Raw genomic sequence first — 22,289 nt, forward strand, 5'->3', positions numbered from 1 at the left:
TAAGGGATTTCCATAGCATGTTGTCATTCATAGATTGCCATTTGCTTGTTTTGTTGTTAGAGGCTACTTTACATCTATAACGCCTGAAAACCGATAGACTGGTTATTGTCTGCACGAATACGCCGTTTCCCCCTCCAATGGCTGTATAAGGATAGACAAAAACGCTCGAGGAGTAGTGACTTTAAGAATATGGGAGGAATATGGGCAGGAAAGAGGAAGGGATACACTGCAGATACAGATACCAGACCTTGTAGCGCACAGAGCTTATCTGTTGAAGATGGCTTTCATGTCTGCGCAGGCATCGCGATAGAGAATATTGACCTTGCCTTGATCCCGGAAGGGATTCGGCGACTTGTCCCAGGCATGCCGGGCTTTTTCAATCATCATAGCTCGAACGTGTTTGCCCGCATCTTCGAGTCGCCGCATAAAGAGCTGGCCCTCTTTCAGCAGCATGTCCCATTCACAGATGTACAGAAAGATATCATGGGGCAGAGCGTCGTTGAGGATCTCATCTGTCGCTCGGACCGGTGATGCGTAGGGCGAGCAACGTTGTTCATGATCCGGCAGGTAGGAGTTATCGAAAAGATCCGTCAGGAACTTCGGAAGGGTCTGGTCTGGCATGATGCTCGCCGCGCGGCGGAAGGCACGCGACTCCTCAAAGTCGAGGATCGGGTACCAGCAGAAGAGAGCGACGATGTTAAGATCGCCCGATGTATCGACAAGCTGCTGCGACGAATCCGCCCGATCGAGCGGGGGATCCCGCTGCTCCTTGCCCATTAGGCTTCGCAGCCGTAGAGGCACAGTGACAGCCAGATTGCCACCCGCCGAAAAGCCACTCAAGGCAATTCGGCTCACATCCAACCCCAGCTCGGCGGCATGGGCGGCCAGATACTGGAGTGCTTCGACGCCATCATCTACAGCGGCGGGAAACGGATGCTCTGGGCTTCGACGGTACCCGACGCTGACCATCACTGCTCCGACTTCCTCGAGGATGCATTGGGCCCAGCGGGAGTCGTCGGTCGGACATCCCAGTGTGAAACCACCTCCATGAAAATTAACCACTACGGGTAATCGGCGACCATCTCTGCGATTCTGGTGGTAATCAGGTGGACAGTAAAAATGTAGATTGATTTGCGAATTGCCGGAAGGAACGGACCGGACGAAGGCTGGACGGGGGGGACGGGGAGCCGGTAAGTGGTGAAAGAACATTCCTATTCGCATCAGGAACCGCCAAAAGACGGCCTGAATGTAGAGCCACCATCGAGGGGGGGGATGAGAGGCCATGGACGTCGATCTAGGGGAATGATGATTGCCCCAAGTCCCGATGCATATGCAGGAAGCAAAAGCAAAAGGTCAGGCAGGGACAGGCCCTAAGGGAGCGATTACCCAAGTCAGTACGTACTCCGAAGGTCCGAAATCCGGTTAACACAGGGAAATGTGAAATGGAAAATGGGATTATGGGAATGGGATGGAGAGAAGCCGAGGAATCATAGGAATTGGGAATGAAGGAAGAAGTCGGTTTCGGACTCGGAGTGGACAAAACGCCAGCCAAGAAACCCAGAAGGTGTCAGATGATGAGGAGAGTAAGGTACATTATTTTGGGATGTGATAAGGGAAGGAAATGGCCTTTCATAAGGTTCTTTTTCGAGGTATGATATCAGAAAAGGCTTCTTAACCTTTTTAGTTCCTAGTGTGTCTTGCAATTGAGCCACTTATTTCAACTTTTTTGTTCCTCGGAAGGTCTCACTCTCTGGTGCCGATGAAGATGTACAGTAGATAAGAGAGATATCCTCAATTGCGTCAAAAACCATGCATACCTAACAATTGAGTGGTATGATGTCTAGCTTGGTCAATTTTAGTGAATTGCCAGTCAGATAGTCATGGTTATGGCTTGATTGCAATTTGCATAGGTAGATTTATTTAGGTAGTACAGAGTAGAGAGGTAGTATGGAGTAGTAGTGCCTGGGTGCCCCTCTATTAAGGCTGACACACTGCGTCACTACTCGTCCCCGAGTGACATCACCACCAGCTTTTCCTGGTCGGCTGCTCGGGCTTCTTGTTCTGATGATCTCCGTTTCTTGGATTGCTTATTATTAGGTATCAATCAGAATTTAGGGGATAGGTACTTACTATCCTCAGAAATACCTCTCTACCTAGTTGTCTACTTAGAACACTGTCGACCGTGTCGATCATCCATCGTCAGGGATTCATCATCGTCATTCTGTTATACTAGTAGTCCTTATTAACCCTCCCTGATGCTAATCGCCTGTGGCTGATTTTACTTCCCCTCGTTTTCCTTTCCGTTCCGAGTGCTTCCTAAAGCTACCTACCTACCTTACTAAGGCTTTTTCTTATATCTTCGGTTCTCTCCCGTCGTGGTTTTTGGTACGAGATTTCCCTCCTGGTCATTCTCTCCATTCCATAAATCAAAAAAAGACAAAAACAGTGGTCTCGGATGGTTTCTGGCCACCTACCTAACCATACCCCTCCATTGTCAATCTAGGTGGCCCCTCATCCGTCACCATGTCCATCAAACGTGCTCTATCTAAAATCAAGCCCAAGTCCGATGAGGATTCCTCGTCCACGGGCAAAATATCCCTATCTCACGGGGCCCCCTCCCCTCGTCGCAGCATCTTCAGTGGCTTTTTGCGCGATCGCGATTATGTTTCTTCCTCCGACGATGTCTCCGACGATTCTGGCACGGGTTCTCTGAGCAAAAACCAGCAGAAGCGCTTAGCCCGCGAGCAGCGCCGAAAAGAGCGCAGTCGACTCAGTGAGGAGCAACAATCGGATGATTCCGAGCGGCGCCACAAGGAAGAGATCGCACAAGCGGCTCGCGAAGAGACAGCCGAAATGAAGGCTCGCTACGGAGAGCTGCCCATGGTCCAGTCCACTAGTCGTCTGCGAGAAGCTCGAATTCGTCTGGACAATATCTCTTCGGCCAATGTCGGCCAGGAGATCCTCTTCACAGCCCGCCTGCACATTGTGCGCCGGATGAGCTCGAAGCTGGTCTTTCTCATCTTCCGTCAGCAGCTCACTACGTTCCAAGGTGTCCTTCACGAGAAACCTGGGGCCAAGTCTGTTGCGATGATTCAGTGGGCTGAACATTTGCGACTGGGTTCCATTGTTCGCGTGCGTGGCATTGTGCAATCGCCCCAAGTGCCTGTGCTGGGCTGCACCATTCATGACGTCGAGCTTGATGTCGAACAGATCCACCTTGTCGTCCACCGCGAGGAACCGGTTCCCTTTAGCGTCTACGAGGCCGAAATTCGCACCGCAGAGGAAGACCGGGTGGAGGGCCGCCGCAGTCACCTACCGGAACGTACACGGCTTAACAACCGTCTCTTGGACTTGCGCACTCCGACGTCGCAATCCATCTTCCGGCTTCAGTCCGCGCTTTGCAACATCTTCCGAACCTCCCTTGACGAGCAAGGGTTCATAGAGATCCACACCCCCAAGCTGCAAGGCTCCGCCACCGAGTCCGGTGCCAGTGTCTTTCAAGTCAACTATTTCGGTCGCGATGCTTTCTTGGCCCAGAGTCCCCAGCTCGCCAAGCAGATGGCTATCGCAGCCGACTTTGAGCGAGTCTACGAGATCGGCGCTGTGTTTCGGGCCGAGAACTCCAACACGCACCGCCATCTGACAGAGTACACGGGTCTCGACCTTGAGATGGCGATCGACGAGCATTATCACGAGATGTTGGACGTCTTGGATGCAGTGATCAAGAATATCCTGAAGGGCGTCTATGGCCGCTACCGCCGCGAGATCGAGATCGTCAAGCATCAGTTCCCGTCGGAGGATGTTGTGTGGCTGGAAGAGACACCCATCATCCGCTTCTCGGATGGCATCAAGATGCTCAACGACTCCGGATGGCGTGATGAGGATGGCAACCCACTGCCTGAAGACGAGGACCTGCATACCCGAGACGAGATACGGTTGGGCGAGCTTGTCAAGGAGAAGTACGGGACAGATTACTACATTCTTGATAAGTTTCCGGTCGAAGCTCGTCCCTTCTATACAATGCCCGATCCCGAAGACCCTCGCTTCACCAACTCCTTTGATATCTTCGTTCGAGGCCAGGAGATTGTCTCTGGCGGGCAGCGTATCCATGACCCGCGTATGCTGGAGGAAAACATGCGCCGCGTAGGCATCAATCCTGACACAATGGAGGATTACATGGAGGGTTTCCGCTGGGGCGCTCCTCCCCACGCTGGGGCCGGTGTTGGTCTGGAGCGGCTGCTGATGCTTCTTCTCAAACTGGGCAACATTCGTCTCGCGTCGCTCTTCCATCGGGACCCCAAGAGTTTCCCGGCTAAACCCGTCGCTCTACAGCTTCGCCATCCCGAATCGTCCACCGTTGAGCCACCATGGCAACGGGATGGGCGCGGACCGCTGGCAAAGGACCAAAGCGAGCTGCAGCCATTGGAGCACCTGATTGCCAACTACGGAGATGCCACCTCCACCTCATGGGGCGACGAGCGTTTCAAGATTTGGCGAGACATGGCCACCGGCGCTGCCGTCTCATACGTCCCTAGCAGTAGCAACTATGCGGTGATCCCCGGCAACCCTCTATGTGATCCCCGGCAGTACAACCGTATCATCACTCAGTTCCTACAGTGGATGCGACGTGAGACCAAGTTCAAACCTATCTGGCTTCTTTGCTCTCCTGAAGTCGAGACTATTCTGGGCGAGAAGCTCGGCTGGCGCAGTTTGTCCTGCATCGCTGAGGAGCGTGTGGATCCGTCGCGCAATCTGGCCGCATCGGATGGCGAGATTGCACGGAAGATCAGGCGCGCGGAGAACGAGGAGATCAAGGTCGTTGAGATGAAATACGGCGAGATGGTCCCCGACGACGTCCGGGAGAAGATTGATGCACGGATCCAGGATTGGCTTGCGAACCGTAAGGGCACTCAGGTGCATTTGTCTGAGATCCATCCCTGGCGGGATTCTGAACACCGCTGGTACTTCTATGCCGTGGATAAGTCCGGCACCATCTGTGCCTTTGTCGCGTTGGCTATGCTGTCTCCTCACTACGGCATGCAGGTCAAGTATAGTTTCGACTTCCCAGGCTCACCCAACGGTGTCATTGAGTACATCGTGACCCATGCCATTCAAACAGCTGCCAAGTCCGGCACCAAGTCTCTCACGTTCGGAGCTGGTGCAACTAACACCCTAACGCCTGGTCATAACCTGCATGGAGCCAAGATCAAGATGCTGCAGCATACCTATGAGACTCTGGCCAAGCAGTTCCATCTCGTGCGCAAGAGTGAATTCAGGGCCAAGCTGGGGGCTCATGATGAACCTCTCTACATCGCATACCCGCCGCATGGACTAGGTTCGAGAGGTATTCGGGCTGTTCTGCACTTCTTTGAAGACTAGAGCGGGTGTACTAGCAACCCCGACCCGTTGATCAAGCCCATGCTCAAATGCACTCACGAGAAATGTTGTGACGCGGTTTGCGGATCATGATGGATGCACTTATGACATTTTTGCCATCAGTAGACTTTTGGTTCGAGGCGAGTCCTCTCTGAAATCATCGAGAACCAATCATGTGTCTGATAATCTTCATGATGCTTCAGGATTCATTTTTGTCGATGCCCTTTTTATTCCCCCTGATGTCTGTGATTTATCATCTTTTCTATCATTGTGCTCTGTCCAGTCATACTTGTTCTATAGTACAATCTACTCCTGCAAACTCATTAACTCCAACCACCAATTCGAAACAGAATGCCGTATAGTCAACCGTCACGTATCAGGGGAAGTAGCTGCAGAGTTGACTATATCATAGTTATCTTCCCTAGGCCTTGCATAAGAAACTATAAAACCGAAGCCACGCAGCTCGATCAAACCCCGTACCTACCGCTTCTTCTTATCATCACCATCAACCGTCTTAGTACCACCAACCTCCCGCTCTATCATCCCCCTAAACGCCCCCATCACCCATCTTGCAAGCAAGACAGCCACAGTCCCCACAACACACACATACCCCGCCGTGGGCAGCAGAGACCGCGGAAAAACATTCCACAGGAACGGATCGAGGATCACGTCCGCCAGCACAGGAGGCACATTCTCCATGAGCGCCTTGTCAAGCGAGAAGTAATCCGCCGCGGCCCGGATCCGCAGGAACAGCACCGCGTCGGAGGTTGGTGCAGGATCCATGGACGAGAGCGGGGGTTGCCGTTTCGCGTTGCGGATGAGGGTGTTTGAGGTTGAGGCGGCGAGGCGGGCTGAGGAGTAGAGGCTGATTGCGGAGAGGAGGGACGGATCTTCTATTGTGCTGGAGAGGGTGTATGTGTCCAGTGTGAAGGAAGTGGGTTGCTTTGTTTGGTGTTAGCGTGTGCCCGAAAAGGGGAGGGAGGGGTGCGTACGGTTGCCAGATAGCATATCCGGACTTCGTAGCGTTGGCCTGGGTTGAGGTTCTCGAGGAAGTACCATGAGTCTGTTCCTGGGGAGTCTGGGGTAGGGAATGAGGCGTTGAGGTAGGTTCGGAGGGTTGGATACGAGGGGGAGAGTCGCTCGAGGCCCAGGTCGTCGAGGGTGGAATCTGTTGAGGGGACGGGTGACGGTTGCGGGGCGAGGAAGATGGTTTTCTCGACGTTGGCGGAGACGAGGGGCAAGAGAGAGAGAAGAACAAGGGGGTTAAGATTCTTCATGGTGAGTATACTAGTGGTTCACTCGGATGTAATGTTGATGGCTCGAAAGTGGTTTATATGGCCATGTTCGGCCTGATATGAGATAAAGTAGACCTGAGAAAAGCTTAGCATATGATGTCTGATCAATCTAACTCCCCAGAGGATACATCTAAAAGAGCAGAGTACAGCATAGAGCACAAGGATGTCATATATCGAATACATTCTATATCAAATGCACAGCTATCAAGGCGTGTGTTTCGTCGCCAGTTTTGGAAGTCCCCGCAGCATTGGTAACACGGCATCAATGAATTGGCTGGTACTCCAGCAATACTATCAATTGCCAAATGAGATTGACTACATACCTTCTATTGAGCGACCTGTTCATGATTGTATTGAGATGAGGCTGTTGGTAGGACATCATCTTTGATATGGACGCCGTCATGTGTTCACGTGACTCTTATCAGCGCTGAATAAGCATTGTTGATCCTGGTCACGGGACTGCGAGCGAGACTCGGCGTCAGGCGGTCACGGGCCCTTCTCAGCCAATCACAGCCAGCAGATCCCAACGCGACCCAACGGACGGATCAACAACGAACAAGAACGCCAGCTTGGGGTGTGACAGCGCATTATCGAAGACCATCCTAGGAGTGTCCACAACAAATTGAACAGTGTGGTCGGTCTTTGTCTCAATTGATCATTCTTAGACCTCGATTTTCTCCCCTCCCTTCATCTTCTCCAGATTTCTTCAATTACCTCCTCCAGGGTTAGTATCCCCCCTTTTCTTCCCCCCTCTTGTTGTGTGCTGTGCTGCCCACCACATTTTACCATTTTGTAGTGTCCGTTTACTTACCCCTGAAACACCCATACAGCAGATCGTCTTGGGTTTTTTTCGTCCTTCATTCCCTCCTCCTCCACCCACCTTTCTTAATTTATCCTTTGTGAACGGAATTTAGTCAATCGAATTCGACAAAATGAGAGAAGTCATCAGTTTGAACGGTTCGTCTCCCTTCTATCTTCTTCGTTTGACGTGTTGTTTGTTTTCTGCGGTTCGTGTTACTAATGTTTTCTTCCCTGATACAGTCGGTCAGGCTGGTTGCCAGATCGCCAACTCTTGCTGGGAGGTATGCATTGACCACGAGTTCACCGGGTGACATTGCACAATAGGGAATGGAGGATGGAACATACATGGATGGTTAGACATTGGAGGGATCAGGCTAACTTTGGTGGTGTGATTCTAGCTTTACTGCTTGGAGCACGGCATTCAGGTACGTGAGGCCACTGATTTTCATCACAATTGGATGTTGTCTCTTCATACTCGACGCGTAGATCGACTGACATTTTGCTGTTTTCCAGCCCGATGGTTACTTGACCGAGGAGCGCAAGAAGGCCGACCCCGACCACGGATTCAGCACCTTCTTCTCCGAAACTGGTACGTTAGCTGTCTCCTTTCTCTCATAACGACGACCTTGGTCATCTGACAACATCGTAAAGGCCAGGGCAAATATGTTCCCCGTACCATCTACTGTGATCTTGAGCCCAATGTGGTCGATGAGGTCCGCACCGGCACCTACCGTAGCCTTTTCCACCCTGAGAACATGATCACTGGCAAGGAAGACGCCTCGAACAACTATGCTCGTGGTCACTACACCGTTGGAAAGGAGATGATCGACCAGGTCCTCGACAAGGTCCGCCGGGTCGCCGACAACTGCGCTGGTCTCCAGGGTTTCCTGGTCTTCCACTCTTTCGGTGGTGGTACCGGTTCCGGTTTCGGTGCTCTGCTGATGGAGCGTCTCTCTGTGGACTATGGCAAGAAGTCGAAGCTGGAATTCTGCGTCTACCCTGCTCCCCAGAACGCTACCTCCGTTGTTGAGCCCTACAACTCCATCCTGACTACCCACACTACCCTGGAGCACTCCGACTGCAGCTTCATGGTCGACAACGAGGCCATCTACGACATTTGCCGCCGCAACCTCGGCATTGAGCGTCCCAGCTACGAGAACCTCAACCGCCTGATCGCTCAGGTTGTTTCTTCCATCACCGCCTCCCTGCGTTTCGATGGCTCCCTCAACGTCGATCTGAACGAGTTCCAGACCAATCTGGTTCCCTACCCCCGTATTCACTTCCCCCTGGTCGCCTACGCCCCCGTCATCTCTGCTGCCAAGGCTTCCCACGAAGCCAACTCTGTCAACGAGATCACCTCCGCTTGCTTCGAGCCCAACAACCAGATGGTCAAGTGTGACCCCCGCAACGGCAAGTACATGGCCACCTGCCTGCTCTACCGTGGCGATGTTGTGCCCAAGGAGACCCACGCCGCTGTTGCTACCCTCAAGACCAAGCGCACCATCCAGTTCGTTGACTGGTGCCCTACTGGTTTCAAGATTGGTATCTGCTACCAGCCCCCTCAGCAGGTCCCCAACGGTGACCTTGCCAAGCTCGACCGTGCTGTGTATGTTTCCTTCCTTTTTCTTTTTCTTTTTCTTTTTCCTTTTTCCTTTTTCTTTGTTTTTACAAAGAGAGAACCAAAAAAAAAAAAAGTAAACTAACTGAAAATTTAGGTGCATGCTGTCCAACACCACTGCCATCGCCGAGGCCTGGTCTGCTCTTGACCACAAGTTCGACCTCATGTACTCCAAGCGTGCCTTCGTCCACTGGTACGTTGGTGAGGGTATGGAGGAAGGTGAATTCTCCGAGGCCCGTGAGGATCTGGCTGCCCTCGAGCGTGATTACGAGGAGGTTGCCGCCGACTCGATGGATGAGGAGGTCGAGGCTGAGTACTAGATGGACGTCATCACTCGGCAGGATTCCGAAGAATGGCTGTAGAGTTTGGCCGTCCGACTTGATGCAGAGGCTGCTTCTGGTTGTTTCTGTGCTGTTGTATTGGGGACAGGCGTTTGTCAAGGTGATATACCATGGACCTGCGCGACTCAGGTTGCATGCAAATACATAGGAGAAGAAGATTGGCCTAGCTCACAGACTATGTTTTTCTTTGTCTGATATATTTTTAATATCCCGAAGCAGCGATGAAATTTTACCCGCTCGTTCATATAAACAGCACATGGAAAATATGAGATTGTAATTACGTTTGATTTAGAAAAAAGCCATTGGAGGTTTATCGGAAGCTATGATCAAGCAGGCCACAATTAGGTAGAGACAGCCGGAACGAGAAGTGGACAGGAAGAAATGATAAGCAGACAACAGCAGGATGCCATGGCAGAAAGAAAGAAAAGATTTCTCTTCAGACTACAGATTATATCTAGGAGATAAGGTATATAAAATGGTTGATTGGAGTAAGCTGTTCAGGGACCGAGCTATGGTTGGGTTACTCCCCCCGGAACCCAAAAGGAAGCTAAGGGAAAGGACATCATCTCTCCCTCCCTCACCTCCACTCTCATCTCTCCTCCCAAGAGCGAAGCTCCATTTCTTGGTTGCCTGCTTGTCCTCGACTCTATTCTCTCGTCTCTTCCTACTTTCCTCGAACTTTTCTCTCTTAATATCATCGAACCGTCTGTCTATCAGTCCGCTCCCCCCTCAATTTCGTCATCCCGTCCACTCCGTTCCCCCATTCCCCTTACAATTCGGTGATCCATGCTCGTGGCATCACCTTTACTCTAGGTCAACGGCATTCCGCTCCACTACCTCATACGCCATAATTCAACGAGTGTCCGGGAAATTTGACCGAGGGAAGAGGGGGCGCACTCCTCCTGAGCTACCATCATGGCTGACAGTGGTAAGTCTCCCCACCAGCAATGGTAGACCAGGCTGTGGGTAGGCGAGCTCCTCAGGAGAACAACCGCCCCCCCGATCGAACTGCAACTTCTGCAAGCGCGACGGAACTGACGGAATGCCTTAATTATCTAGCAGCACGTCATCCCAATCTCAATTTGACACCTGAGGAGAAACGGGTGTTTTACCAGCTCTTTCAGGCCGCTGATACCACCAACCTCGGCGTCATCACCGGCGAGGTTGCCGTTCCTTTCTTCGAGAAGACCAAGCTTGCGCCGGAGACACTCGGATTGGTGAGTTGTGTTCCAAGAAATGAGTCTTCTCGCGCATGTCTGGCTGACTGGTCACCGACAATGTGTAGATATGGCAGATCGCGGATAAGGAGAACAGGGGGCTCTTGACTCCATCTGGCTTCGGCGTCGTTTTGCGGCTTATCGGACACGCCCAGGCTGGTCGCGCACCTACAGAGGAGCTGGCCCTGCAACGTGAGTGTACCCTGATGATCATTTGGCTACAAAAAAAAAAAAAGATGTGGAAGTAGCGCTGATGAATTCTATCTCTAGCCGGACCGCTACCTAGGTTTGACGGCGTCGTTGTTGAGCCTACATCTCCTACCGCTCGCGAAGCTGGTGCGACCAGTCCACCGCCGGCTGGTGGGCCAATTCGAGTCCCTCCGCTCAATCCAGAAGATGTCAATAAATTCACAGCGCTGTTTGAGAAGTCTGATGTGTCGAGGAGCGGGGTTATTTCAGGCATGCATCCTGCTTCTCAAAATGGAAAGAGATATAGCTCTGAGGCTAATCTTGCTTGCATTACAGGCGACATCGCCAAGCAGATCTTTGAACGCGCACGGTTACCGAACGAGATCCTTGGCCGCATTTGGAACCTAGCGGACACGAAGCAACGAGGCGCCCTCGATGCCACAGAATTCATCATCGCTATGCACCTCTTGACCTCATACAAGTCGGGCGCCATGAGGGGCATCCCTCAGACTTTGCCTCCTGGCTTGTATGAGGCGGCAGCGCGAAGGGGCCCGGTGCGAACCTCGGTGGGGTCCCGGCCTGGCCTCGACGTTCCTCCAGTGCCTGCCATTCCGCGACAATTCACCGGACCCCAGCGGACTCAAAGCCCTTTGAATAGGTCCCAGTTCGGAACACCGCTTACTGCCCAGTCAACGGGCGGAGATTGGCTCGTCACGCCACCAGAGAAGGCGCAGTTCGATAGCATCTTTGGGTCGCTTGATACTGCGAAGGCGGGCGTCATCACTGGTGACCAGGCCGTGGGATTCTTCATGAAAGCTCAACTGCCCGAAGAAGTCCTAGCTCAGATTTGGGATCTCGCGGATATTGACGCTGACGGACAATTGACAAAGGACGAGTTTGCGGTAGCGATGTATCTAGTTCGTTCACAGCGCACAGGAAAGGAGCCCTTGCCGCAGACGCTCCCTCCCGCTTTGATTCCTCCTAGTATGCGGCGTCCTACCACTGCGCAGGCGGTGCCGGCTCCAGTCGCAGCCCCCGCCGCGCCACCACCCCCAACTGTCCGGTCTGCTGCGGATGACCTCTTCGGTCTTGATGCATTTTCTGCGCCGCCTGCACCCGCAGCCCCTTCACAAGTACCCCAGTCTACAGGAGGCTCCAACGCGCCGTTCCAGACACCGGGTTCACCCACCTCCAGAGCATCGCCTCCAGTCAATTCGACGACTTTTAAGCCTTTCATTCCGACTTCCTCATTTGGCCAGAGTCTCCAGCCTCAGATGACTGGCGCTTCAGCCGGTGCCCCGCCAACAGTCCGCTCACCACCGCCTCCATCGGATGACCTTCTAGGTGATAACGACCCTGAAGAGTCCAAGAAACTCACACAAGAAACGGCCGAGCTGGCGAATTTGTCCAATCAGATTGGCTCGCTGGCAAACGAGATGCAAAACGTTCAGTCGAAGCGCACTTCAGCGGAGCACGAGCTGTCTCAAACATCGCAGCAGAAGCGTGACTTTGAGACTCGGTTAGCGCAAGCTAGAGCGATGTATGAACAAGAGGTCAAGAACTTCAAAGCTCTCGAGGAGCGACTAAATGCCTCCAAGGCGGAGACCAAGAGGCTGCAACAAGAATATGCGTTGATCGAGGGCAGCAGGCAAGATTTGCAGACTCAGTATGACCAAGTCTCCGCTGCTTTGACCGCAGACCAGCAGGAGAATGCGAGCTTGAAAGAGAAAATCCGCCAAGCTAATGCTGCTGTCGCCCAGCTTAAGCCTGCTCTCGAAAAAGCACGCTCTGACGCTCGGCAGCAAAAAGGTCTTGTCGCGATCAACAAGAAGCAATTAGCTACAGTGGAAGGTGAACGTGACAAGATTCAGGACGAGATAGACACACTCTCGAAGGAACAACCTCAAGGATCCGACGAGAGCGCAGCATCTGTAAGCGCTGGCCCCGCACTCGCCAGCCCTGCTCTGTCCACGGCCAGTCAAAACAACAATCCGTTCTTCAGACGGACGACTACGGGATCCAGCGACGGTCATGCATTGTCCCCCCAGGTTTCGAGCGAACAGCAGCGTGCTTTTGACAGCCTCTTTGGCACTGCCTTTGCTCCTCCGACCACCGCTACACCTCCCCCTCCCACTTCATTCCGCGCCGACTCTCAGCAGGCTTCGCTCCACTCTCCTGTAACATCCGGGGTACCGACCCCCTCCGTATCACCGCCACCTTCCTCGGTTGGACCCGTGCCTGAACCCCCGCAGTCTCGGCAATTCACCCCTAACGTTCTTCCCTTTGGCGATACACAGTCGATGACCTCATCTACTAAGCCTTCTCCACCAGGCAGCAGATTTGGTGGCCCTGAGTCATCAACTGTAGGAACTCCAGCCCCAGCAGGCGGCACCGAAATTTCCTCTGCCACTACCGAACAGGGGGCAGTACGGTCTCCTTTTGAGGAATTTGAAGAGTCGAAGCGCTTCCCCGAAGTTCCAGTCGCCCAGGGGGGCGAAACTGTAACAGCACCCACTTCGCCTACCGCCAACGAGAACCAGACGGCAGAAAAGGACCCCAGCTTCGATGAGCTGTTTGGCGGTCCAGCCCATCAGCGGTCGCAGTCTCAGAACGCGAATGATTTCGAAGAAGCTTTTGCTGCTATGAAGCAGGGTGCTGGGGCTCCCAAGGCTAATGGTACAGCTCCTGCCGCGGCCTCCGAGTTTCCACCGATCCGTGAGCTCGATGATGATGACGACGAGGACGATAGCTCCGATAGCGAGGCGCCCTTGGGTTTTGATGACAATTTCACGCCGGCTGTTCCACCCCAAGCACAGCAGGCATCTAAGCCGGACTCGATTGAGCCATCTCAACTGGCAGCGTTTCCCGCTCCAGGGTCTGTAACTCCGACCAGTCAACCTCCTCCCGCCGAGGCCCAGAAAAGCCCACCGAAATATGATGAAGGCGCAGAGAAGGAAGCATCTGGCGGTATGCCACCTGAATTTAACGGCCTTTTGCCGAACCGTGAAGATCCCACAGTCGCTTCGGATGCCCCTCATTCAGTGGAAGCAGGCACTGGGGCTCCGATTGTAGGCGGGGAGCCGCAGCGGGATGTCCCCGTGGCTGCACCTGCTTCGGCCGGTACCAAGCCCAGTGCTCCTGACTTTGAGGCTGCTTTTGCTGGAATGAATCTTGCCCCCGCAAATGAAGCGGAAGACGATGATGACGACGGCTTTGAGCCGTCCGACAATAAAAACACTGCGGATTTCGACTTCTCTTTCGACACGCCCTCGCAGCAGAAGATGGCAGTACCCAGCGGCAGCCCTGGGCATGCTAACCCCTCTGATTTCTTCAACTTTGATGAGCAGGTGAGCGCCTCAAATCATGGTACCGCCGTATCACCTGCAGCTTCCAACTCGCAACCGGCAACGCACGACTGGGAGACCCTCTTTGCGCCTCTGGACAATGCTCAAGGCGCCTCCACCGGCACCAATGGGGCATCGCAACCGGCAGCATCCGGGGATAGCAAACCACCCGGATGGGCCCTTCAGACAGACACTGGGGAAGACGACCAGATTCTTCAACGACTTACCGGTATGGGGTTTCCCCGCGAGGAATCGCTCGCTGCGCTAGAGAAGTTCGACTACAACATTGACAAGGTGAGTTCAGCGATCCTTCAGCTTGCGACTGAGACTAATTGACTTTTTCTGGTTCAGGCGGTGGATTTCTTGACCTCCAAGTCTTAATGGCCCTTCATTCCTGCACATAGTCCTTTCCACCCACTACTCCGTTTTCCTATGTTCTCCAGCTTGCCTGTATTTGATTCCATCTGCATGCATATCCGTCTCTACCCTTGTATATTCCCCAGCGGTGCTCTCGAGCCATGTCCACTATTTAGTGCACAGAGGCCCCGATATAATCTAGAACCTGAAGATGGAGTGGAGTGTACAGGACAGGACGGAGGACCTCAAGAAGTGATGAGAGTAGCCGTATGTCCTAAGTCGTTAGCCAGTCTAGATCCTAATTTCAATAATTCTCTATTTGAAGTAGCCTGGGTCAATCTTCATACTTTCAGAATAGGGTTGAATTCTAGGTTGTACAAGCGGAGCGCACATGGGTATCCATGCCCCGATCTTCTGATCTCATCCTACGACTCGAGGGCATTCTCTCCTAGAGTTTAGCTGAAGCAAAGAGAGCTATCAAGCCGCTGACCGAGTAATGGGCCTGATGGCCTTGGCAAAATGAGACCCGAGCGACTTGGACTTGAACGCCTCCTCAATCTCGTCGAGGGACTTCCCCTTGGTCTCAGGCATGAAGATGGCGCAAACGAACGCCGTAAGCAGCGTACACCCGCCGAAGAGAAAGTAGGCGCCGAAACTACTCTTCGAGAGCAGGATGGGGGTCGTCAGGGCAACCAGGAAATTGGTCACCCAGTTGCTGCCGTGGGCGAGGCTGGTGGCTGAGGCGCGGGTGCGCTGGGGCTGGATCTCGGCGGCGTAGACTTTGATGCCGATGGCCCAGGTGAGGGAGAAGATGACGGCGAAGAGGTAGATGCAGACGATGACGAGCCAGCGGCCGGGGCCCGAGGCGGGGTGGACGGCGTCGGCGGCGTAGAGGGCGCCGATGAGGAACATGGTGGTGCTGAGGCCGATGCCGCCGGCGATGATGCTGTGTCTGCGGCCCCATCTGTCGGCGTAGAGGAGGCCTGGGATGGTCACGGCGAAGATGACGATGGCGGAGACGCCGGAGGCGAAGAAGGTGGCGGAGGAGGAGGCGAGGCCGGCTTGTTCGAAGAGGAGCGGGGCGTAGTAGAGGACGCCGTCGATGCCGGAGAGCTGCTGGAAGCCCATGAGGAAGACGGCGTGGGCGGTGCGGGCGCGGACGTCTTTGGAGAAGATATCGAGGAGCTTGTGGCTGGACTGTTTGAGGGGGGGTTGCGGCGGGGGGTGTGTGTGTGTGGTGAGGTCGGGTGTTAGAGTGGTTGCCGGGCCGGCGGGGAGGACCTGGCTTTGGGTCCTGGCTTGTCGGCTCTGTTCGATTTCCACCTTCTCGCGCTCGGCTTGGCCGACGCCGAGGAGGTCCCATGTTCGTGCGGCTTCCTCGTGGCGGCCGTGGAGGGTCAGCCAGCGGGGCGACGGGACGAGGAAGAGAAACGAGACGGCCGAGAAGAGGACAGAGAGACATGCGAGGATGAGGTAGGGTGTGCGCCACGAGAAGGAAGACTCGAGACGGGCGGTTCCGTAGCAGGTGAAGAAGCCGACCACTAGGCCGAGGGTGATGAGCAACTGCGGACCAGTGGCCAATGCGCCTCTGACGCTCGTTGGGGAGATCTCGCAGATATACCTGTTTGTCAGTTAGTTGCATGCTTGCATGCGACTGAATGATAAGGTAATTGACGTACACGACCAGCGTACCCAGGTACAGGCCCTCGCCGATACCTTCAATGCACCTCCCGACAATGAACATGGCGAGTTGAGCCGCTGCACCTTCGATCGCAGCGCCGATACCAAAGATCAAAGCCCCGATGCTGATTCCTGTCGGTCTGCCCAGCCTATCTGCCAGGTAGCCTGCGAAGAAGGACGATACAGCCGCTGGAATCAGGATCGAGGAGACGATTAGTCCGTGGACGGATGCAGATTGGCTCCCGAACTTCGACAAAAAGCTGTCCATGACGGTGACGGGGCCAATGATGCCGGTATCCATCCTGTTTAGCTTGTCAATACAATCTTACTGCGGAACATGGCGTATGCTGGTGACGCCCTTACCCAAACAGTAACCCGCCGCAAGAGCAGAGGATACTAGCGAGAACATATCTCGGGGGCCTTTGGATGAGATTCATTGTCAAAGAATGAATGAGATGACGTTTGAAGTGCAAACAATCCGGCAGACTGCGTCAAGGGCGGAGATATATATCCTCCTGCACACTCATCTAAGCAATAGAGAAGGGACCCGAGTGACAGAAAAAAATTCTTCCAGTTGATCCAGTCTAGTCCGATGATCCAGCTGACCACATGGAGATGGCCCACCCCCACTGGGATGGATTGGATGGACGATGAGTTGCAACGCAGCGTCATGGGATATGCTCATAGCATGGGCGTATTTTGAGTGAGTCACAGAGGCACACGTATGTCAGTGAGACTGTCGAAGGCCGAGAACATTCTAAATCAATAAATCAATGCCGAGTCAGTGTTAATTGGCAGCTTGTAAAAAGTAAAAAGTTCCGGAGTGGTATGGCCCGAGAGAGAGAGAGACGAGAGACGAGAGACGGGAGAGAGAATGCGAAGTGGGGAAACTGGTAAAGATATATCAGGACGGACGACGACAGATAAAGACTGTGACGTTCCTTTAGAGGTATTGCATTCAATGATTGCTGCTTTACATGACAAAATCTTGCTGACATTCTCTTGGTCTGTCTTTCTTTGACTATATTTATATTTACCATAGACCGACTGTTCCTTCACTTCTTCATATCTATCGTGGTGAAAGGCATAAATATCCCCTCCCTCCCCCAACCTACCTGAATCTACATCTCTCCTCTTCTATCAATGGTCAATCCGCATGGGTTGCAAGTATGAAAGTTCATGAGCCCCTTTCTACCGTGGATACTAGTTGCGATCTTCGGCCTTTCAGTCTTGAAGTCTCAAGACCGAACACAGATCCGCACAAAACCAAGCATGCAATGAAATTCGGCGGCCCAAACAAGGCAACTGAAGTCTGGAGTTTTGAGCTTGCCTTGGGGCATTCGAAGAATGCTTTTCGAGGACGTCGGATCAGCTGACAGGCCGCCGTGCCAAAAAAAATCCTTCTTAGAAGGATTATCCCAATACTAACAACATGAGAAAGACAAGTGGGTGGTCTTGCACTCCCACATCCAGAATGTATGCATTCATTTTATTCCTTTTGAAGTATGCGTGGCTGATTTTGAGCAGAATCTGTGAACTCAAGACCTGAAAGGGAGAAGGTACTCTCTTCAATCTTTGGCGAATGATGGCTTTCCAGGGCGAAAACTCAAGCAGCGTGCTCATCCGGTCTTGAAATGTGATTTAGACAACATCTGCCAGTGAGAGTAAAGCACTGACCCTAGCTAACAAGTATCCATATTCAGCACAGCTGGTATAGTTTGTGCCTAAGCTCTTCAACCAAGGATACCAGGGCAGCAGGCCTTCAGGATGATCTATCTGGCTGAACGCGGCCGGCGAGAACCGCATGCATCCCATGTGGACTGCTTAGATATCTCCCGTATCGGTTGACATCCGTGAAGACCCGCAGAAAGATCTACTATCGATGCGCATCATGCAGTGCTCTTCAAGGTTGGGGGACACGATGCCACTAGTGTTGCCAATGTAGCAAGTATCCCCCTCCCGGAATGTTTGGATTGCTCTCAAAGAATGAGAGCCCTGAATGCGGATTTGAAGAGTTCTTGAAAGATGTTGGACAAAAAGGGAAGAAGATACCGAGGAAATTCATAGAGCTATTCAATATAGCAAGACCCTCGTTTTCGACAGAAACTTCATTGTTGGAATGATTTTCGGCCACCAGAACCGGAACATGCCCTACATTACCCTCTGCTCTGATATTCTTGGAGATATCAAAAAGCGTACTGGGGCAATGGGTGTTCATTCGTATATCGTCGACCTAGAGATTACTAATTTCATCATGGTGCTCCAGATTCTTCATTTAGGCTATGAACTTAATGGATATTCCAACAGTCTTTCTCAAGTTGAGGAACAAGACCAGACCAAACAAAACCACGACGCGAGGGCTATATCATCAGCACAATGAGAAGGGACGGTCACCTCGAAGACACAAACATTTCTCGGAATTTGGAGATCCCAAAGAGCCACCAGCGTCGCATTCACAATGCGCAGGGTCTAACCTGCCAGAAGGTCAATTCAGTTGACCTGGACCACGCCGAGCCCGAAACGGCTTACCTGGGTCTGCAAGGAACGAGCGGAAGGCACTGGCTGAAAGGGAACAACAGTCAACGGCGACGCCAGTCTTGGCTGATCTGTTACAGAACAACCCAGTCTGATGATGTGTTGGTTCCAGGTGGATGCGTGCTCTACGTACTGATGTTATATGGCATACTGCCCTGGATTTCATCTGCTCGAACACCTTCATGAGAGGGAGGAGACTTTTCCAATCTGCAGTCGGGCCCATTTCTAATATCATAACCATGAATTCTTTAGAAATGGCCCCCCCCCTCTATCAGTTGTTCGATTCTGTTCGAAACATCCAATGACATTTGGTAAGAATGAAAAAAGAGTTGGTCAAGGAGGTCAAGTCGGGTGTTCACCAGTCTGCCATCATCCTCCACCAGCGGGGCACCCTCGAGGGACCCTGCGATGCCTTGCGCTGGAGGAAGGGACTTTTGGGAAATGTGTCATATCACCAGAGTGAAATGGACGGGTGGTGCCTGTTCGAACTGCATATGGAATGGAAAGAGTTTGAAATGTATCGCATGGAGGGGTTTTCAATATCCCTACGCCGCTCTACGGCCATGTTTAGGGATGGACAGTATATGGCTTTCACTCAAGGTTTACGACCAAGCTCGCACTCGTTTACCTTGTTCGAGCAATGGCTATGATAGGTGGTAGATTAAAGTGAATCGAAAGAATCACAAGTATCTTGATTTCAGAGAGTCAATTCATGGCCAAATGCACAGTCCGAGAAGGTTCCACGTCTGTGATCATCTGAATCAACGACAGAGAGACATGCTCAAGGGAAAGCCCCAGAGTCCAAGATGGTGAAATGCATTGTCTTTGTAGATTGGGTATCCAACTGCCTCAGAAGACCTCTAAGATCAAATCAAAGATTATACCAAGTGACGTAGCTAACTGAGAACAGCCATGCACCACTGTCTGAATGATTCAAGGAATTCAAACAGTCAATCGTAGTTTGGACACAGCCTGGTGCATTTTAGAAGTATGATCTTGTGCTGGAGGAACTCTGCTCCAAATACAGCCGGCTGCATATCAAGGTCTTGCCGCTGGCCAGCTGTCGGACTCTTGTAGCTTGATACTGCCATCAAGCTGTTGCAGCTTTCTAGCTTCACAAGATGCTGGGTATGCATTATTAGCCAATGGAAGGTGCTTTCAACCCAACTTCAGGATGCATGTTCAAGAAATGCGACGAGTTCTGGCCGCAGAACATCACCCCCTTGACATGGGGAATTGCCCTGTCAGCCCGAACAGAGTGAGCTGGCATTGGGTTTTCGAGACTAGTCGTTTCTCTGGGAATACTGGCGACAGAATCCACGCAGCGAGAGGTGTTGTCTGCGTGGTGGTAGGAAACCAATCTAGGCCCTGGGAAGTTCCCGAAAATGGCATCTCCTTCTTCACATGGAGAGGCATGATCGTTTCTTCTGCTCTTTCGACGTCTCGTAGCCGCAAGAAAGACATTAGACTACGGCTCGCTAACGTTCACGCAGGACCCAAGTTCGTGCCGAGTCGGCGCCGCCTTTCCACTCCCGTCGAGGAATGAGTCAACTTTAAAGACTAGTAGAGTTGGGCAACAATCTGGAAGCCGTCCAAAGCGATCTTTCTTGGGCCTTGACTCTGGAGCCTTGCCTCATCCGTGACGGTGGACCGGAACAAAGGCCAATTGCAATGGACGACTTGATCAGTGCGTAGCATTGGGCAACGGGTACAACCATACAATCAATATTCAACCCAAACAAGGGGCCGGAGAACCCAAATTCGCAAGATGTCATTAGCAAGGAGCTAAAAGACTTGAGCCCTTAATGTCAATCCTTCCCGGACTATGTGGGGTTCGTCAATTTGGGAAGACTGTGGCGCGAGACTTCGCTGACCGCAACTTCGACATTCTTTGCCACCTGGCAATCCACCCATGTCAGTGAGAGCTCACTGTCCATTACGAATGCACGGTGACATTGTTGAGATCATGTCTCTCGGTGCTATCCTTCGTGAGTTGAATGGAGCACATGTCGCATCGTGGCGGACCAATTTATCACGTGCGACTTCATAGATGAAGTTCCCAAGACGGGTACATAGGTTTCAAGAGTATCCAATGGTATTAAAGTTGGACTCGACACAGACGGTGCATTCTCCATTATGCGAGTGCCGTACTGACGGGCATATTCGCACAGATGGATGGATCAGAGTCCCATCGCCATTGGATCAGACAAGCGTGGAGATCACTGAGATGACACAAAGGGCCAAAATTGTTGATTAGCAATACTGTCGGGGTAGAGCCGTTCGTTAGGTTCCGGCCAGTCAACGGCTGCTGTATCGTCGGCGGGGTACTGTACTCAGAGATCCTGATCACCTAGTGGCTCAAGCTGTCATCGAATAATGCAGGAATGATATTCAGCGATACCGTCTCGATGGACTGGAGATAGCTTGACCTTCATGTCAAGAAGAAAGTCACGATTGCTCCGTCCTTCAGGGAAAAGCATACAGGAGATGTCAGCCCTCGAGATGACGGTAGAAGCGTCCTCGTGGGACTACTCCAGACTCAGGCTGACGTTGGAAGTCGAGAGTACTCCGTAACATGAAACGCCCCACTGATAAGCGATAACGCTCAAAGCAGTGAGGGGCAGTTTCGTATGGAGTATCTCAGGTAGACCATGCCCTGTGCATGACTTGACTAACTTGAGGAATGAGTTTGAGTCGAGCGATCCAGACATCCAATAACAAGGATGACTGTGGAAAGATGAAGCGACGAACTCAGGATGTGTGCTGTAGTGTAAACTGTAGCGTCGAAGGGGCCAGGCCCATGCTTTGACCCTCCTATTTCTAGAGCCAGGACTGTAAGATCCAGACGATCGATCATAGGACCAAGTACCAGAGTGTCGCAAGATCTGAATCAGTTTGCCCCATTGAGATGATCATCTGTAATAAAGATCAATGATGTAGTTGACCTGTAAAGCAATATCGAGGATGGAGATCTTACATTGAGTCGGCAGTAGGCTGGCTCTCTTCAACGTTTCCAGTTGCCACCATCACTTCGATAGCAAAAAAGGAGTACGGAGTAGGGAGAAGACTATAGCGTACGCGCTATTTGCCCCAGTTACTTGCATTAATTCTCAGAGATTCCGCTGAGCAAGTTGACGAGGGAATATTGATGCGACAAACAGCTTAAACACCACACCTCCAATCAAGGGGCTCACCTGCGCATCCAATGGGATCAGCAATTGACGAGGATTTATCTGGTCTTTGCTTGGAACTGTGGTCCGTACACCGCTTTTCCTGTGCTGCACCAGTGAGATCAATAATACCATACCTACTACTAATATAGGTCTGTCTGCGGATGCCTGAGGTCTGAGAATCACCCTTAAAAGTACACCAAGGACCGAGAATGCAGCACTCCAGAGGTACCTTACCGAGATATCTAGTATTATTATTCCTGGAATTTCCTGCACCGACATACTCGAATCAACCATCCTTTGTTGACTGCGGAATTGTGTGATCCATGGTACCAGGCCTATCCCCTGGAGTGATCCATACTAAGT

At 52.3% G+C, this 22,289-nt stretch overlaps 6 protein-coding genes across 6 annotated transcripts; 3 read left to right on the forward strand and 3 right to left on the reverse strand.

Annotated features, from left to right (window-relative positions):
• Positions 1-264: 264 nt before the first annotated feature.
• Positions 265-1,284, reverse strand: CDV56_100198 (alpha/beta hydrolase; the record flags this gene model as incomplete). The annotated part of the gene is made up of 1 exon (XM_026753817.1): positions 265-1,284. One exon carries the CDS (start codon positions 1,282-1,284, stop codon positions 265-267), a length of 1,020 nt encoding a protein of 339 aa, XP_026617900.1.
• A 1,239-nt stretch (positions 1,285-2,523) lies between these two features.
• erdS (aspartyl-tRNA synthetase, cytoplasmic) lies at positions 2,524-5,379 on the forward strand (the record flags this gene model as incomplete). The annotated part of the gene is made up of 1 exon (XM_026754238.1): positions 2,524-5,379. One exon carries the CDS (start codon positions 2,524-2,526, stop codon positions 5,377-5,379), a length of 2,856 nt encoding a protein of 951 aa, XP_026617901.1.
• A 477-nt stretch (positions 5,380-5,856) lies between these two features.
• Positions 5,857-6,653, reverse strand: CDV56_101143 (uncharacterized protein; the record flags this gene model as incomplete). The annotated part of the gene is made up of 2 exons (XM_026754762.1): positions 5,857-6,318; positions 6,369-6,653. The coding sequence occupies 2 exons, from the start codon at positions 6,651-6,653 to the stop codon at positions 5,857-5,859; spliced, it is 747 nt and encodes a 248-aa protein (XP_026617902.1).
• Positions 6,654-7,603: 950 nt separating this feature from the next.
• CDV56_101410 (tubulin alpha chain) lies at positions 7,604-9,410 on the forward strand (the record flags this gene model as incomplete). The annotated part of the gene is made up of 6 exons (XM_026755029.1): positions 7,604-7,628; positions 7,713-7,753; positions 7,871-7,897; positions 7,986-8,061; positions 8,124-9,078; positions 9,188-9,410. The coding sequence occupies 6 exons, from the start codon at positions 7,604-7,606 to the stop codon at positions 9,408-9,410; spliced, it is 1,347 nt and encodes a 448-aa protein (XP_026617903.1).
• A 968-nt stretch (positions 9,411-10,378) lies between these two features.
• CDV56_101796 (EF hand domain protein) lies at positions 10,379-13,204 on the forward strand (the record flags this gene model as incomplete). Its single annotated transcript, XM_026755415.1, has 4 exons — positions 10,379-10,648; positions 10,717-10,840; positions 10,919-13,110; positions 13,169-13,204. 4 exons carry the CDS (start codon positions 10,379-10,381, stop codon positions 13,202-13,204), a joined length of 2,622 nt encoding a protein of 873 aa, XP_026617904.1.
• Positions 13,205-15,015: 1,811 nt separating this feature from the next.
• CDV56_102434 (putative MFS sugar transporter) lies at positions 15,016-16,655 on the reverse strand (the record flags this gene model as incomplete). Its single annotated transcript, XM_026756053.1, has 3 exons — positions 15,016-16,159; positions 16,218-16,520; positions 16,582-16,655. The coding sequence occupies 3 exons, from the start codon at positions 16,653-16,655 to the stop codon at positions 15,016-15,018; spliced, it is 1,521 nt and encodes a 506-aa protein (XP_026617905.1).
• Between the last annotated feature and the right edge of the window lie 5,634 nt (positions 16,656-22,289).

The sequence above is a fragment of the Aspergillus thermomutatus genome, assembly GCF_002237265.1.
Source record: "Aspergillus thermomutatus strain HMR AF 39 chromosome Unknown NODE_15, whole genome shotgun sequence".
Taxonomy (NCBI): domain Eukaryota; kingdom Fungi; phylum Ascomycota; class Eurotiomycetes; order Eurotiales; family Aspergillaceae; genus Aspergillus; species Aspergillus thermomutatus.